The sequence below is a fragment of the Varanus komodoensis genome, unplaced genomic scaffold (genome assembly GCF_004798865.1).
Source record: "Varanus komodoensis strain SLA01 unplaced genomic scaffold, ASM479886v1 scaffold1, whole genome shotgun sequence".
NCBI classification, from domain to species: Eukaryota; Metazoa; Chordata; class Lepidosauria; order Squamata; family Varanidae; genus Varanus; species Varanus komodoensis.
The window spans coordinates 117,295,651-117,311,068 of NW_025335268.1; the positions used below are offsets into that span (position 1 = coordinate 117,295,651).

General features: G+C 44.2%; 1 protein-coding gene across 4 annotated transcripts; it reads left to right on the top strand.

Moving 5' to 3' along the window:
• The first annotated feature begins 2,141 nt into the window (after positions 1-2,141).
• On the top strand, positions 2,142-14,271 carry UROD (uroporphyrinogen decarboxylase). 4 transcript variants are annotated; one of them, XM_044441922.1, is made up of 10 exons: positions 2,142-2,235; positions 4,592-4,704; positions 5,273-5,352; positions 7,331-7,393; positions 7,504-7,701; positions 8,448-8,609; positions 9,697-9,834; positions 11,415-11,515; positions 12,332-12,398; positions 13,756-14,271. In XM_044441922.1, the coding sequence occupies exons 1-10, from the start codon at positions 2,213-2,215 to the stop codon at positions 13,918-13,920; spliced, it is 1,110 nt and encodes a 369-aa protein (XP_044297857.1). In that variant the 5' UTR covers positions 2,142-2,212; the 3' UTR covers positions 13,921-14,271. The 4 variants fall into 4 exon arrangements, with proteins under 4 accessions (XP_044297857.1, XP_044297866.1, XP_044297849.1 ...); XM_044441914.1 differs by lacking the exon at positions 2,142-2,235 and adding an exon at positions 2,266-3,110; XM_044441939.1 differs by lacking the exon at positions 2,142-2,235 and adding an exon at positions 2,268-2,932.
• Positions 14,272-15,418: the final 1,147 nt, after the last annotated feature.

Sequence of the window (15,418 nt, forward strand, 5' to 3'; positions counted from 1 at the left end):
ACTTCCAATAGGTGTTCTGGAGAGCTCTGCCAAGCCTCAGCAAGAGAGCAACTCTTTAAAGCAGCCTTCCTGTGGCTGCTGCCTGCCTGCCTACTTATGCTTGACCAGCTGCTGGCCAGTTTTCTCACAATTGCTTGACCAACGAGCCCCCTGCTCACTTGTCCCTGCCCAGCTGTGGGGGGGGCCCACAAGTTGCTGGGCTCACCTGAGATGGCAAAATAGGTTGGGCTGGACCTATCAGCAATGGAAAGAGCTGCCTGCAGAATTTTTATTTATTTAGAATATTTTTGGATTACCTTTCTACTCAGCTCTCAAGATGATATGCAATAAAAAGAATACACAAATCTGCAAAGAACTGACACATTCTAAACCCTGGTGATTAATGATAACAAAGGAGAACATCAGCCTTGACTGTTAAAAGTTTGGCAGTGCAGTATCAGCTTTTCTAGCTTTCTAAAAGGACACCAAGGAGGAGTCTCGCCTGGAAAAGCTGTTCCGGAAGATGGATGTTGCTACATAAAAGACCCTGTTAATAGAGTGTTAAGCAACTCAGTGCCTTCTGGGACACAGAAGAATGCCCACCAGCCCGAGCTTGCTAGCAGGTGGGCACACAACAGGGCTTCAGGTGAGAAGCACCAAGTCCAGGCAGCCTCATAAGACTCAAGTGCAAAAGTAACTTGATCAGCCTTGGGTACAATTCACTGTGCGGAGCTCAAGCAGCAAAATGACTTGACTGGTGTGATGGTAGTGATTTTCATTTCTGTTCTGCTTATACTAGAAAGGAATTTGACCCATTGCTGAATGTGACTAGAGCATTCTAAATTAAGCATAAATTTATGTGGAGCGTTTGGGGCCTCTTACTAGTTCAAGGTTGATAAATAAGTGATGACTTTCTGTTCTTAAGAGATAAGAGCTATCCTCTGTCTTGAGCTGATAAAAACTCTAGCCTCCCCCTGCATGGATGCTTTGTGTTCTCTGGTTGCAGATAAAATGGCCTGAACCACAGCATCACTAGGGATCCTCTAGATCAAAACAAGAGACGTTACCAAAGACAATTTTGTCTGTTCCTGTTTCCTTTCTAGAGAATTCATGGCTCAGGAGTAATAACATATGTGGCAAATTCAATTCTCTCAAAGTTTATGTATCCAAAATGCCACTGTGCATGCAAAAAGGGAGATATCTGCTGGCTTGTGAGAACTTGGATTTTTGCAGTAATAGAACACACAAAGAAAACAGAACCATAAGAAAGGTAATCCCCAAACTGCTGTAAACTGGTGTCTTACAGAGCAAATCCAGTGCCTTCTTTACCCCAAAAGCTGCACAATGGAATGACTTGCATGTACCACTACATCTGAATTCAGAGTTTCTGATGGCAAAATAAGGATTCCAAAACCTACAGCTGAGAAAGAAGTTTATTAGGACATGCCAAACATGGACAGTACTATGGGGAAGCTTTGGAGATCTTTTCATCAAGCAAACTGTTTTTAAAAAGTCAAGAGGAAGAGATGGTGTGTGCATGGCCAGAGCCCTACAATGAACTGGAGGAAGAGTCACCAGTTAGGCAACCCAGGTGCCTTGCTAATGTTTTGGGATTACATTTCTACTAGCCCCAACTAGTACAGGCCCACAACAGTCAGGGGTTATGGGAGATGTAGTTCAAAATTCTAAGTGCCATGCAAGTTTCAGATTTAAAATGGACATGCAATGCCAATCCCCCATTTCTGAAAATAAAAATCAATGCACACTGGTCAGTCTTAATAACATTATTGCATGACCATGGAATTGGAATTTATTTATTCAATGTTTTTATATACTGTTCTTCAGCAGCCACTAATAGGCAAGCACGTGAGTCCTGGATCAAATCAAGCCACAGCTTTCCTTAGAAGCAAAAATAACAAAACTGAGGCTGTTATTCTTTGGACACATCATGAGAATGCAACACTCTGGAGAAGACAATCATGCTAGGGAAAGTCAGAGACAGAAGAAGAGGGAGACCTTTTTTTTAGGTCGGCTACGGCGTGCATTACGGTAACAGCATCTCGCGCCTTTCACGCAAAGAGGAAGCTATGGGTGTGCCCTTGAAGAGGCCAATCGAGGCAGCTGGAGAAAGAACCCGGAAGTCAAGAGAGGAGGAGGAGGAAAGTGGGCGTGCTTTTCTTTCGCTCCTTGGCCGGGGCGGAGGAATTGTAGTAGCTGGAGGTGAATAGAAAGCATGGAGAAGAACGGGCCAGCGCTGTGAGTAGCAGCAGCAGTGCAGGCGGAACCCGAGCTTGCAGGGCAGCGATGAGGGCGTGGGGAAACAGCCGCACAGAGCAGAGGCTCCGGGCTAATCGGTTTATGAGGCGGGAGGGACAAGAGTCGAGGAGGGGGAGGAAGAAGTAGCTCCGCGGTGACCTCGGGTTACTCTGAGTAAAGGCACTGAAGGACGGTGCCTGCCGCTTGCTTGCTTTCTTCCTAGCAGGACTTGCGTGTCTCCGGTACTTGGCGGCGCGGAAAGCCTTCGCTGACACTTCGGTGCAGTTCTGCGCGTAGACGGACATGTTGACTTTACGGGAAAAGTGGCAACCCTGATTGTTCGATCCCATGTTTTGGTACTCGGCACGAGCCTCGGGGCGTAAGCAGGAGCTGCTCGAAGCTGAGTTGCCAGTCTTATGCTGTGGTGAAGGGGAGTTATTCTCTTCCTATTTTATACTGACCTGCTTTTCCACTGTCTTGATCTTGCATGTTAACATGCAAAGACATGTAGCAGTTTCACTGTGCTGGAAGAAAATGGGAGAGGAGCTCAGGCTAACTCTTCTAACTTTCCCCTCTCCTTCTATGGCGGTGTTAGGTGGGTGTTGTAACCAGACGTGGACGATACAGTAGCGGCTCTTCACAGCAATTTGTGTTGAGCTGAGACCCGCTGTCAGATGTGATCCCAGTCATGAAACATGTGGGTGATGCATGTGTGGTACATTCCGTTATTCCCAGTGTTGAAAGCTCCCAGAACAACTAGCAGGGTGGAAACCCAAATAAATCAGTTGGCTATATTTGTGTGAACTCAATACAGGGAGGATGCTGCTGAAGTTCCTTATGCAGTCATCTCAACATATAAAGTCAGTTGTGCAGAGGTATTCTATTTATTTATTTGGAATTTTTATTTGTAATTTTTGTATGCCGTCCCATTCGCATAAGCTCGGGATGGCTTCCAACATATAAATAAATATCTTTAGAAATACATATATATAAAATCTGGAGACATCCTGGCTTAATAATTTAAAACCAATAAATAAAATCAGCACTTATTAAAATAACGTTTAAATAAAAAGGTCTTGGCCTGGCGCCAAAAAACAACAACGGCACCAGGCATCTAATATCCCTTCTATTCTAATATCCCCTCAAATTGTTGTCACATGATACCCAATATTGACCAGAAACTGAAATTGCAATGGTGCTTCATTTGGTTGAAACTTGAAGATGCAAAATTCAAGTGCTTTCTGACTATTTTGGAGGTAAAGGCTGCATAGGGTTACTTTCTTCTGGATTCTAGAACCTTTAGGGTACAATGCTATGTCTGTTTAAACAGGAAAAAGTCCTGCCTGGGGCATACTGGAAGTTGTAAGTCTTTTTTCTAAACTTGCATAAGATTACATACTTAGGTTAGAAACCTGTATCCACATATCTGAAAATACCCCCATTGAACCGCATGGAACTTGCTTCAAAGTGAACAGGTATTCCTGGCCTGTTTAGCTTACACCAATACAACTTACCCTTTTGCTGCACTCAGATTAGTTAAATTCAGGTATGTCGTTATCCATTAGTTGGTTTGCTACCTTTCTGTGTTGCGATTACAATTGCTCTGTATTAGGCTGGAATTAAAGAATGTAACATTATTCATGTTACTTCATACAGAGTTTTACTGTCCTGTGGCTATTGTATACTGACTAGGGCAGACTATGAGTTTGTACCAGTATAATTCTTGTTTCTGCCTGGCGCTGATAATTTAATCAGTGACTGTTCATGGGCTGGGCTGGTGTTTGTGTGGCTTGTTGTTGGTTTGTGGCATCAGATTGTAAGTCGATAGCTTGTATGAACAAGCAAAATGGACTGTCTTTTTGCAGCAAAAAACATTGCAGCATGGGGAATAGTAAAGGATATTGCCAGGAAATATCTTGGTTCTTGCAGGTTCTGGTTACAATGTGTAATTATGGATTGGCTGCCACTCTTCTCTTTCTCTTGTCAGAAAGGTGGTATTTGGAGAGAGGGAGAAAGGACATGGCAGGCCCATTATACAGAGAAATACAAGACCGGTTATTCCTAAGGCGGGAATCTGACTGTTTGGTAACATGACTACGCAAAGATATGATTTCTAGATGGAGTTAAGCCCTGGTATTTTTCATAAATGAAACTAAGTACTTGGTTAAAGCTTGAATTTTTTTATCCATAGGCATATTTATGGTAGAAACTCTTTGATGTTGGATGTCCTTGCTTGGCTGTAGGATTTTAGTTCTATGATGAAGAATAGCTCTCATGCTCAGTTCAATCATGCTGACCCCAGGGATAGAGAGCCACCCCTGTTCCTTGTGCAAAGCCTTTGCTTTTTGTCGATCAGTCCCACAGGATTTCCTGAACTGAAGAATGATACTTTCCTCCGGGCAGCACAAGGAAAAGAGACAGAATATACCCCTGTTTGGTGTATGCGGCAGGCAGGAAGGTACCTCCCAGGTAAGTGAGGCAACTGGAACGGCCTGAATGAGGAGCCTGTGGCCCTGCAAATGTTGTTGGATTTGGAAATTCCCTAAGGGAGTGATCCACCCTGAATCATTTGCTTTCAAAATTAGCCTGGCAGAAATTTCAGTTCTGCCTGAAGAGCTTTGACAGCTGTTGTCCTGGATTGGGACATTTTCTTCATGAAGTCTCTGTAACATGGTTTGCCTTTTCTGTTGTCTTAGTCCAGTTCCTCTGGAACAGGAATGGGCAACCTGCAGATCCCCTTCAATCATTTGTTTAAAAAAATGAAAAAAGGGGCCTCCATAGTGGCTGCAGCACACCAGAAGGGCCAATTAGCTCTAAAACAAGCTATTTTTATCCCTTTGCTTCTCCACAGCACCTAACACATTTAACACATTAGTTTCCATTCTTGTTTAATTGGCACCTGTGGGGAAAGTGCTTCAGGTTGTGAGCTAGAGAGCCGCAATGGTCTCCAAATATCCTGAAGCTGCCCCCATCTGTTTCAGTGCCTTTTCAGGGATGTACCCTTCCTGTCTTCACCATTTTCTGATCATTTTTGCAGAGTTCCGTGAGAAACGAGCTGCTCAGGATTTCTTTGCTACGTGTCGGTCACCGGAAATGTGTTGTGAACTCACTTTGCAGGTGTGTGGGCAATGGAGGGGGATTTGTTTGTCTGAATTAGATGTAAGGATTATTGATGTATGTATCCTTTGGTAGAAAGTGCTGGATAGAAGAAGAACGGGACAAAGAAAGGGGACCCATGCAATCCGCTACATTTCAGGGTTTTGTTTTGTGATGTGTAAAATTTTCGCTGACTACCCAGCAGTAGAGAACACACACTGCAGTTGTGTGAGTCTGCGATTTGAATTGTCTGTTAAGTTGTCATGTGGGAAAAGTCAAACATGTGACCTCGGATGACAAGGCTAAACGTAAACATCTGCAAAAAAAAGAGTGTATGGCAGGGGTGAAGCCTATTCATTGGAGGCCTGAAATGACAAACTGCCACCTCAGATTTGCTACTGCAAGGTCTGTCTGTCCTGTGGTATGCAGCATTAGAGGACTCAGATTTGCAGGTGACTACAGACAATTGTGACATTGTATATAAATACAATGCATAAATATTGGGGGAGGACAGGTTCTGCAGAGTGCAAAAGGCCATGTAGGTTTAACATGCTTATAAAATCAAAGGTGCAATTTAATGAATGTTGAGGCAAAAAAGCCCTACAAGTCCCAGCCTTCCTCAGGAGTTATACGGCAGCATCACCCCTTGGCAGCTTACCCCAAGGGAATGCAGGCCTCACCAAGAAAACACCTTCCACAGCCCTGCTTTCAGCCTATGCATGACAGAAGGAGACAACGACTCTCAGCTGGGGAATGCTGGAGGTTGTTTTGATGGGAGGTGGGGATGTCTTACAAGATGTTGCTATGAATCAATGAAGACAAACGTCAGTCCACATGTTTAGAGAAGGTCCATCAGGTGGGGTTTTTTGCCACACAGATGTACAAACATTCAGCTAAAATGGTGCAAACAAACCAGATGGTTAAAAAACAGATGATAGATCACCAGAATGGAGGAGCATTGTGGTCAGCAAGGAGGTCAAGTGCCAGCATATACATACATCCAGCTTCACTGGTGTCCATGCAGGGCCTGTAATTGTAATTTTCCCCCCCTTTATTAATGTATGTAACTGGGAACTCTAGTTTTGGATTCTCTTTGAATGGGTCATTGACATTTCCATTGTGGGTAGCATGTTATGTAATCTTCATTTATTTGCACAGCTGAAAGGTGAGCGTGGTGTCTTAAGGGCACATCGTGTGCTCCAGTTACACTCTTAAAAAAATCAGACTCACAGGTTTTCTACACTAGAGAGCTAGTGTGGTTGTTTCTTTGTAATATTTCTTCTGTTCCACTTAGTTTAATTATGTGTGTGCAGATTGGCTGCCCTCCCTTCATCTCTGCTTTTGCTCACCACCTTAATTTTTGCCCTTATACACACCATTTTTCTGAGTATTTCCTTTCAGACTGTGTGTGGAGCTGGGGGTGTTGAGCCAGGTGACAAACTGTGCAATCCCTGAGCCCAGTTACTTTCATCCATCCATTTAGGCTTCATTCTGAGGGGAAGCAGGTGGCAAGTTCAAGATCCATTTAGGCACTCATTGTACTAACAAACATCCCACTTTAGAATTATAGGAAGTTATACTTGAGGCTTGGTTGACTTTGGCAATTTTGCTAATGAGAGATATGCCTCCCCAAGGTCATTAGCACTGGGCTGTGAGAAAGTAGACCCACATGCAAGGCAAGTCTGTACCCCTGTTGCTGAAAGGCCAGGCTGGCAAAGTGCAGTGAGTGGGTTATGCAGTTGGTTTCATGGTGTCTCTGCCTGCAGCTCATGTTGTCTCTTGTTCTCTTGGAAAATGAGATGGGAGATGCTGAGCACGGGTGCAGTGGCTCAGCAGAAATCCTTCCTCCATCCCCCTTTCTTAGATTTTGGATTTTGTTTTCAACTCCTTGCCCCATCATTACAAAACTAATTTCTGCCCTGCTTTCTCACATATATGCACCTTCTAGCTAATTTAGGGTGCAACTCATATTCTGTATTTTTTGTTATCTGTGCTTTAGCCTCTGCGACGGTTTCCTCTGGATGCCGCCATCATCTTCTCTGACATTTTGGTGGTGCCTCAGGTAAGGGTATATCTTTTAGAATTGAAGGGCATATCTTTTAGAATTCCTTCTGGAAATAAACTCTTTTATATACTATGCTTATTCCATATTACATTGCGCTCTCTTCCCAGGCTCTAGGCATGGAGGTAGTGATGGTGCCTGGCAAAGGACCAACCTTCCCTGAGCCACTGAAGGAGGTAGAGGACCTGCTGAAACTCCGACAGAAGGTAGATGTGGCAGCAGAACTGAGCTATGTCTTCCAGGCCATCACATTGACACGGCACAAACTGGAGGGGAAGGTGCCTCTGATTGGCTTCTCCGGTGCTCCAGTGAGTATGATTCTTCGGAAATGAACCTCTCCCAGAGCAGACCTATATGAAGGTTCAGAGAGTGCTGATGGCAGTAGGGGACATGCTGGCCACTTTTGTTGCTGACTTCAGGCCAAGTAGATTCTGAATCTGATGAGCTTGTAACTGCAGCAGTTGGCCAATTGGGGTGGAAAAAGTGTCAGAGGAACATGCCACTGATAGACGGGCATCTGCTAGTAAGACCATTGCCCTGTCTGGCTTATCATCTGTTGAATCCCCAAGATGATCTTTGTTCAACTGGTGAGCAGCTGCCTGGCCTTGTCTTGTAGCAGGTGCCTCCGGTACTTCCCCATCAGTGTTCAATGCAGTCCATGGAAGCTAGTGTGCCAATTGTGTGCTAGTGTGCCAAGCTAGTGTGCCCTTGCTTAAATTTTGTAAGTTGGGTTAAAGTTCAGAATTCTCATATATTTGCTAAAAGCAGGCAGTGACAAGGAGCATGACCAATAAAATATGAGCCATTTGCTGCTTTTGTGGGAGGGTGTGTGCAACCGGATTAGAGGAAATAGATTAAGGCCAGTGTGGCTACTGGTTTATAGGGATCAAGTGGGGTTAAAAAGCCTGGTTCCATACTCTCCACATAATTTGTTCTGGGTCGAGCTCTGTTGCTCTTGTAAGAACTGTTTATAGAGGCTGGCTTGAGCAAGGTGGGGCACTGGAACAATGGCTTTCTATTCAGGCCTATCGTAACATTCCGCTTATGCTTGCAGTGGACACTGATGTCCTATATGATCGAAGGTGGAGGCTCCAATACAATGGCCAAAGCCAAGGCCTGGCTTTACCGGAATCCTGAGGCCAGTCATCGTCTATTAACCTTGCTGACTGATGTGATTGTAGATTACCTGGTGGGGCAAGTGGCTGCAGGTGCTCAGGTGAGTAGGTAGAATAAAGTGGCATCATCCTGCTGGAAAAGAGCTGAGGGTTCTGAGCTGCATCCTCCTACAAGCCTGTAGGTATGATTGTGATTGAGCAGGTCTGGCCCTCATGTTTCAAGGTGCATCTGAGATAGCCCTTACCTTGCTGTTGCTACAACCTTGAAGAAACTAAAACAAGTGTGATATTGAAAATGACATCTTCAGGGTGAGGTAAAGGGTACACATCTTAATTCCACATGACAGGAAACTTATTCTCCCCCCCAACATCTCAACAGCCCCCTTTTCAGTTTGCGTTTCTTTATTACTTTTATACCTTGACTTTTTTTCCCCTCTTGCAAGGAATCCAAGGTGGCTTAGTGGCCCTCCTGCATTTTCTTATCACAGTAACTCTGTGAAGTCAGTTAGGCTGGTCCAGAGTCATCCCATGGCCCAATGGGAACTGGAACTCAGAGTTCCCAAGTTCCAGGCCCATACTCTGACCATTGGACATATATCAGAGGCATGGAGTAGGGAGCCAATTGGGAGGGTGTGGAACCAGCCAGCACAGTTTCCATGCATTTAGCATAAAGGTGAGAATGGACTATATTAGCCTTGCTAATGTTAATGTTAAATATTCAGGAATGGAGTCTGCTTATACAATCCACTATCCTGTTCCCCTGTACACAAGCACACATCTTCACTTGCAGATCGTTTCCCTGGCTTGTGACAGGCAAGTCCCAGGATGAAACCTCTGGGTGACAACAAGAATCAGGGGTACCAACTATCATTCTAATCTTATTAATACTTACTTCTGAGTATTACTCAGTAGTAAACCATACTCCGGGTGTCTTTTCAGTGAGATTTCTTTCCAGAGAAGTATGCGTAGGATGGCAGCCCAAGCAGTTTACATGCAACTTTGTTCTAGTTGAAGAATTCTAGATGGTCTTCAGGATTGTTTACTTGTCCTGCACCAGGAGAGGTGGACTGAATGGAACACAAGGTTCAATGGGCAAGGGTAGTAGAGGGACCCTGTTGGGGAAAGGAAGGAGAGAGATGCTACCCTGGAAGTGATGTCAATGCCCTGGTTGTTTCTTTCTCTGGACAGGCGTTGCAGCTTTTTGAGTCCCATGCAGGACACCTGGGACCAGAGCAGTTCTCAGAGTTTGCCCTCCCGTTCATCCGGTCCATTGCCAAGCGTGTGAAAAGTAAGCTGCAGGAAGATGCTCTACCTGCAGTGCCCATGGTAAGAGATGGGGCTGTTCTGTCCATTTTCTCTTCGCCTCAGTCACTCTTTTGAGTCGCCCAGTCCAGAAGACCAGCTGTGTTCTGTTCACCTTCACCACAAAAATCACATCGTACTGGCTTAAAGGGCTGCCAGAATTTTACATTGTAAAACTAATTTGATTTTTTTAAAAGGGGGCTGCTGGAGTCCACCCCATGCTGTTCTCAATGTTGAGAACAGCACTGACAGCTATTGGATGACACCTTCCAGAAGAAATATATACAGGGCAGGGGGAATATAAGGTGAGCAGAAAAGCAGCCCTGCTGGATGAGAGCAAAGGCTTATTTAGTCCAGTTTTCTGTCCCAACTATGGCAAACCAGAAAAAGCAGGAGGGTGCTCAAGTGCAATGAGCACCCTCCTGCTTTTCTGACTACATTGGCATTCAGCTTCTGATGCTGAAGTTAATATAAAGCCATAATGTAGCCACTGACGGTGCTTGGAGTTGTATGTATGAACATCTCTAGTGTCCATAATCCTTTAAGCAGAAGAAGAGAAGGTGGTGATGGTAGTAGTACCCTTCTATTCATAATTTTCCTTCTGTAAGAATTGAACTGGAAACTACAACCCCCATGTCCTACTGAATAGATAGCTCTTCCATTGATTGGCTAAGTCCTGGTGCAGCCTTCAGATTCCCTCCAGATCTGCAGGTTCCCTCCAGATGTTTTGGACAACAATTCCCATCATTCCTGATTATTGACCTTTCTGCTGGGGATATGTTGTAGTCTAAAACCTCTGGAAGCCCTCAGCTTGAGAAGTATCCTAACTGATTTCATGCTTTGTGTCTGTCTATTCTGCATCGAGCTATATACTGGAAGTGGTTCTCTTAACTCACCCAGTCATAACTTGGCTAAATAATCCACTGTCTTCTGCCTGGCAAAGCAATATAACTCAACAGTAAGACCACATGCTTTGCATGAAGAGTCTCAGGCTGCCCTGACATCTCCAGCTTGGAAGGTCATGGAGTGGGTGATGTGGGGAAAGATGGCCTTGAGAGCTAGTGCCAGCTTGAGCTAGCTGGGCAATTGTTCTGTCCTGAGATAACTCAAGCAACTGAAGAATTGGCTGGAAGTAGAGGAATCTTGAAGACGAAACTCATGGACGGTGCACTAAAATCATTGTTGCTTACAGAACATCCATGCCTCAAAATGACCTGCATTCTAAGCCAGTTCTCCAGTCTGGAAATACATGTTGGTCTTTCTACTACCTGTCCCCATTCCCTACTTCCTACCTTCCTTTTGATCCTTCTTTCGGCTTAGGGGATCTACTTGAATGCACAATCAGCAAGGCCTCTGCTTGCTTTCTCCCATTCTCATTTGCTTGCTTACTCAATCACTTGCACACATAAACACACACCTCCCTACCTGTTTTATAAAGAAACACTTTGTATGCCTGGGTTGGCCTCCAGAACTTCCCAGTGACAAAGTGAAAGCTCGTTGGAGAGGACTGAGCAATGCTGGCCCTGAGCCTAGAACCAGTGAAATCAGTATCTTGCTCATTTGTCCTATTTGTTTTTTCATCTCCTCACTTCATCCTCTCCTAGATTGTCTTTGCCAAAGATGCACACTATGCACTGGAGGACTTGGCACAATCTGGGTATGAAGTAGTTGGCCTGGACTGGACCATTCGCCCACAGGAAGCTCGGTAAGAAACTGGGCATCCTGCCTTGGGGACTTTAGAATGGTTTGTAGTATCTCTAGAGTAAATAGTCCTTTGTTTTAAGTTGGATACCTTTACCAGTACTTTACTTTGTTTTCCAAGTAACCAGTTTCTAATCTTATTCAGAGTGGGTTGTACTAGTGCATCTCATTACAGTGGAGCATTGCAGAAACAATAAATATGCTTCATTCATTCTGGTTAGCCAGCAGCTCTAGGTGCAGGGTGCTTGTCCACTGAGTAGCCTTTAGGGAAACCATATTCTGCTTACATGCAGTGGCTGAAGAGCAAAGGGACCATCACCTGTGTCTGGAAATCTCACTTACTTCTATTTTCATGAAACCTTGTTTGAAACCCCATCTTAGAATATAAATCTGTTTCCCAAGAAGATGAGTATAAGAGGGTTATAAAACTATGCAGCAAACAGGATGTGGTGCCCTACCAGTCTACCTTTTGGAAACAGTTTTAATGCTTTAGAAACAGAGAAGGCAAGACTCCATGCAGGGCAATGAAGAGTCGCTGAAAAGAATTGCTCTGATGGATAAGACCAAGTTTCCTATACCTGTTCTATCCAGAGTTAGCCAGCAAAATGTGAAAGACTTGCAAGGTAAAGCAAAGCAGTGGTGTTCCCTATTTATCCTAAATGCTAATAAGCAGATGTGTACAGCCATCTTTAGCTACTAAGATTAGTTGCCTTTGATAGTTTATCTTCCTATTTTAAAAACAGTGAATAGACAATTAGTACCACATGTTGCTTTATCGCAAGTGCCCTGCCTCCAGCATAGGCTTTTCTTCCTTTTCCAGCCAGCGTACAGGAGAAGGTATTACCTTACAAGGAAACTTGGATCCATGTGCCCTCTATGCACCTAAGGTAAGGAAGCAACCATAATAAACTTATAAAACTGTACAGTATTGGATCATCTGCCTTTGCTGCGGAGATGCAAAGAAGAAAGACAGCAACATGAGCTTTTGTTAGTTACAATAAGAAGACTGGCGAAGGGCCGAGAGCAAGGATTTGGGTTATGCTTCCTTCTACTGCAATTGGCTTCTTGTATCACCCTGGCCTATTTGTCAGTCTTCTGGTTCTTGCTTCTCTCGGTAAAAGGGCACAAATAACCTATTTGGAGGTCATTGGTCAGTAGTATAAGACATAATGGCTGGGATTTCTTTCATGGAGAGAAGAATACAGAGTGCAATGAGCTCAAATCCCAGTGAGAAGGGCATTTAGTATATTTGGAGATAAGCACCTTCTCTTACTGCAAATAAAATCTTGCTGAGCCTGTTAGAGTAAGGATGAAAAGTTGTTGCTGATCAGAGGGAATAATGGTAATACTCCAAACCTTGTTTTTGTACTTAAGATTACTATATGGGCTTGCATGCTCCTCACTTTCTTGATTTATTATTGCTATTCTATTTCTCTAAGTAACAGTAAAAACATAGTATTTCACTGAAGATTTTTAAAGCAAATTTTAAAAACTTAAACTGCAAGTACAGCTTCATACAGCTCAACTTAAATAAGCTTACAGTACCCTTTCCTATGTCTAATTCCTTGGCATAGAGGGCAGTCTTATCCTGGTGCTGAAAGAATACTTGGTGCCAGGCATGTTTCAGTGGAGAGGTCATCCTATAACTTCAAATCTGCCATAGAGAAGGTCGTACCCTTTGTTGCCACCAACCAAATCTCCACTGGAGGTGGTATTTGGAGAAGGGCCTCAGATGTCAAGTTCTGTTGTGATTGGAAGAAACAGTCCATCAAGTATGGTGTCCCCAAGCCATAAAGGGCTTTATAGGTTTCAGCCAGTACCCTGAACTAGGCATTGAAGCATATAAGCAGCCCTAAGATGGGGCCAGCACTGGTATCATGTGTTTACATCTAATCAATTTGGGCCTAATGAGTGCAGCACAATAGCAAGATGTTCCATTTGGGAAAACTGGGTTTGCACTAACCCAGGCTGCTTTCAAAGCATGACTTATACTGTGCATTGGAGGCAAACAATGGTCAGCTGAAAACATTTGAGTGAGACATGACGAGAAGGAAAAGGGAGGTGGTTGCTGGAGGGGGACTTGAGCAAGGCCTAATTTCCAAGGCTTAGGGTTTTGAGGATTGTAGAACTGCTTTCTGCATTAAGCCTCTCTCTCAAACATCCACAGTATAAGCCTACTAAGGGTTCAGCCCTATTCTGCTTCTACCACTTAACTGCCTTACCTACTCATACTTTTTTCCCCAGGAGAAGATAGGAGAGCTGGTGAAGAGGATGTTGGAGGGCTTTGGCTCCCAACGCTACATTGCTAACCTGGGCCACGGGCTGTATCCTGACATGAGTCCAGAGCATGTGGGTGCCTTTGTGGATGCTGTACATACGCACTCTCGTTACCTAAACAAATGTTGTTAAAGGCTGCTGGAAGTGGGAGTTTAGGCTGGAAAATGGACAGTGTGCCAAGCCTACTGTACCAAGAGATTGCCTAAGGAGAGGGCTTTCTTGGTGATGTCTACAAAGCCAGCCATCAATGACTGCCAAAAGGAGGAGGGCATAGAATTTCAATCGACAGCACTGCTAAAGATGGCTTCCTCTCAATTCATAGTGGTGCAGCCCTTGAGGAAGGCCAGACAGACAGTGTCGTCAAAGAAGGGGGTGAATGTGTGTTATGTACCATCTCTGTGCAGAATGTTTGATCCTAGCTTACTGCTACAGACTCATAGGTACAGTTACATAGATCAATAAAGACCTTTTGCTACCACTGAACTTGGTCTGCTCTTCCCTCCAGTCATATGGAACTTCTTAGGTAGCAGTCTGTTCTTCTAATCCAGTGCAGCAAGCTCCTTTGCTTCAGGTGTCAAAAGTGCTGCTTGCCCTGTGGACAGAGAAACTGGGATGGCAGGAGCAGAACTTCTAGAGGACTGTAGCAATGATACCATGCGCACAATGCCAGTGCCTCGTACTCTGAACCCACAATCTACAAGTATCCTCTCTCCAGAGGTCTGGCTCTGCAGGGTAAGTAAATTCCATGTTGCGGTGGGGAATGATTAGTCTCCTTATACACCTTACGTGTCAGTACCTTGTTGGTGAAGCTGCAGGGCAGAAAAAAAGGGGAAGACATGAGCTTTTCCTTTTCCAGCCAAAGAAGCATAGAGTATAGTTTAAAACAACTCTGAAAATGGCAGTTCAGAAGGTTACAGCCATTCTCATCTCATTATCCCTGTCCTGTCGAGTGCTTGCATGCCCTGTAGTTTAACAGTAGTCTTTCTAACTGGCTCTGCTCCGTGACTAATAGAAATGGCTGGAGTGATACAAAAGTGATATGAAAGTCTTTCTTCTTTTTTATTATTATTATTATTATTATTAAACATCAGGTCAAGAAGTTGTACACATAAAATAAAAAGTCAGATGTGAAGAATGATACTTCTATGGCAACAAATACTGGGTGAGCTGGGTTTGTCTGGTCTCAGGACCAGTTTTTCAGGATGTTTTTGAAAATAAAATTGGAGTCAGACAGTAAGCAATTTTTAATCCACATTTCCTAAGCTACACTTCACCCCAAGTTCTGCCCCACTTTCCCTCCCTGCCCCTTTTAAAACTAGAACACACTGGAACCAGGAAACACAAAGACAATTGGAATAAGGAAGAGACTTTTTGCTCCTGCCATCCCCCACCCACCCTTTGTTTCATTGGAACAAATTAAAAACTAAGGTGAAAGAGAGCAGTGATGAGAAGTGGAGCAGCAAGGACTTTGACAGAACGCCGTCCTCAGGAGGGCACCAGCCACTGAAGGCAACAACTTAGAAATGGGAGTTGAAAATAAAGACAATACAACAAGAGGGAAAATTGGATTTCCTGCTCCTCACCTGCCAACAGGAAAAAAGCCTTCCCATCCGTATGGTCAAAGAGGTAT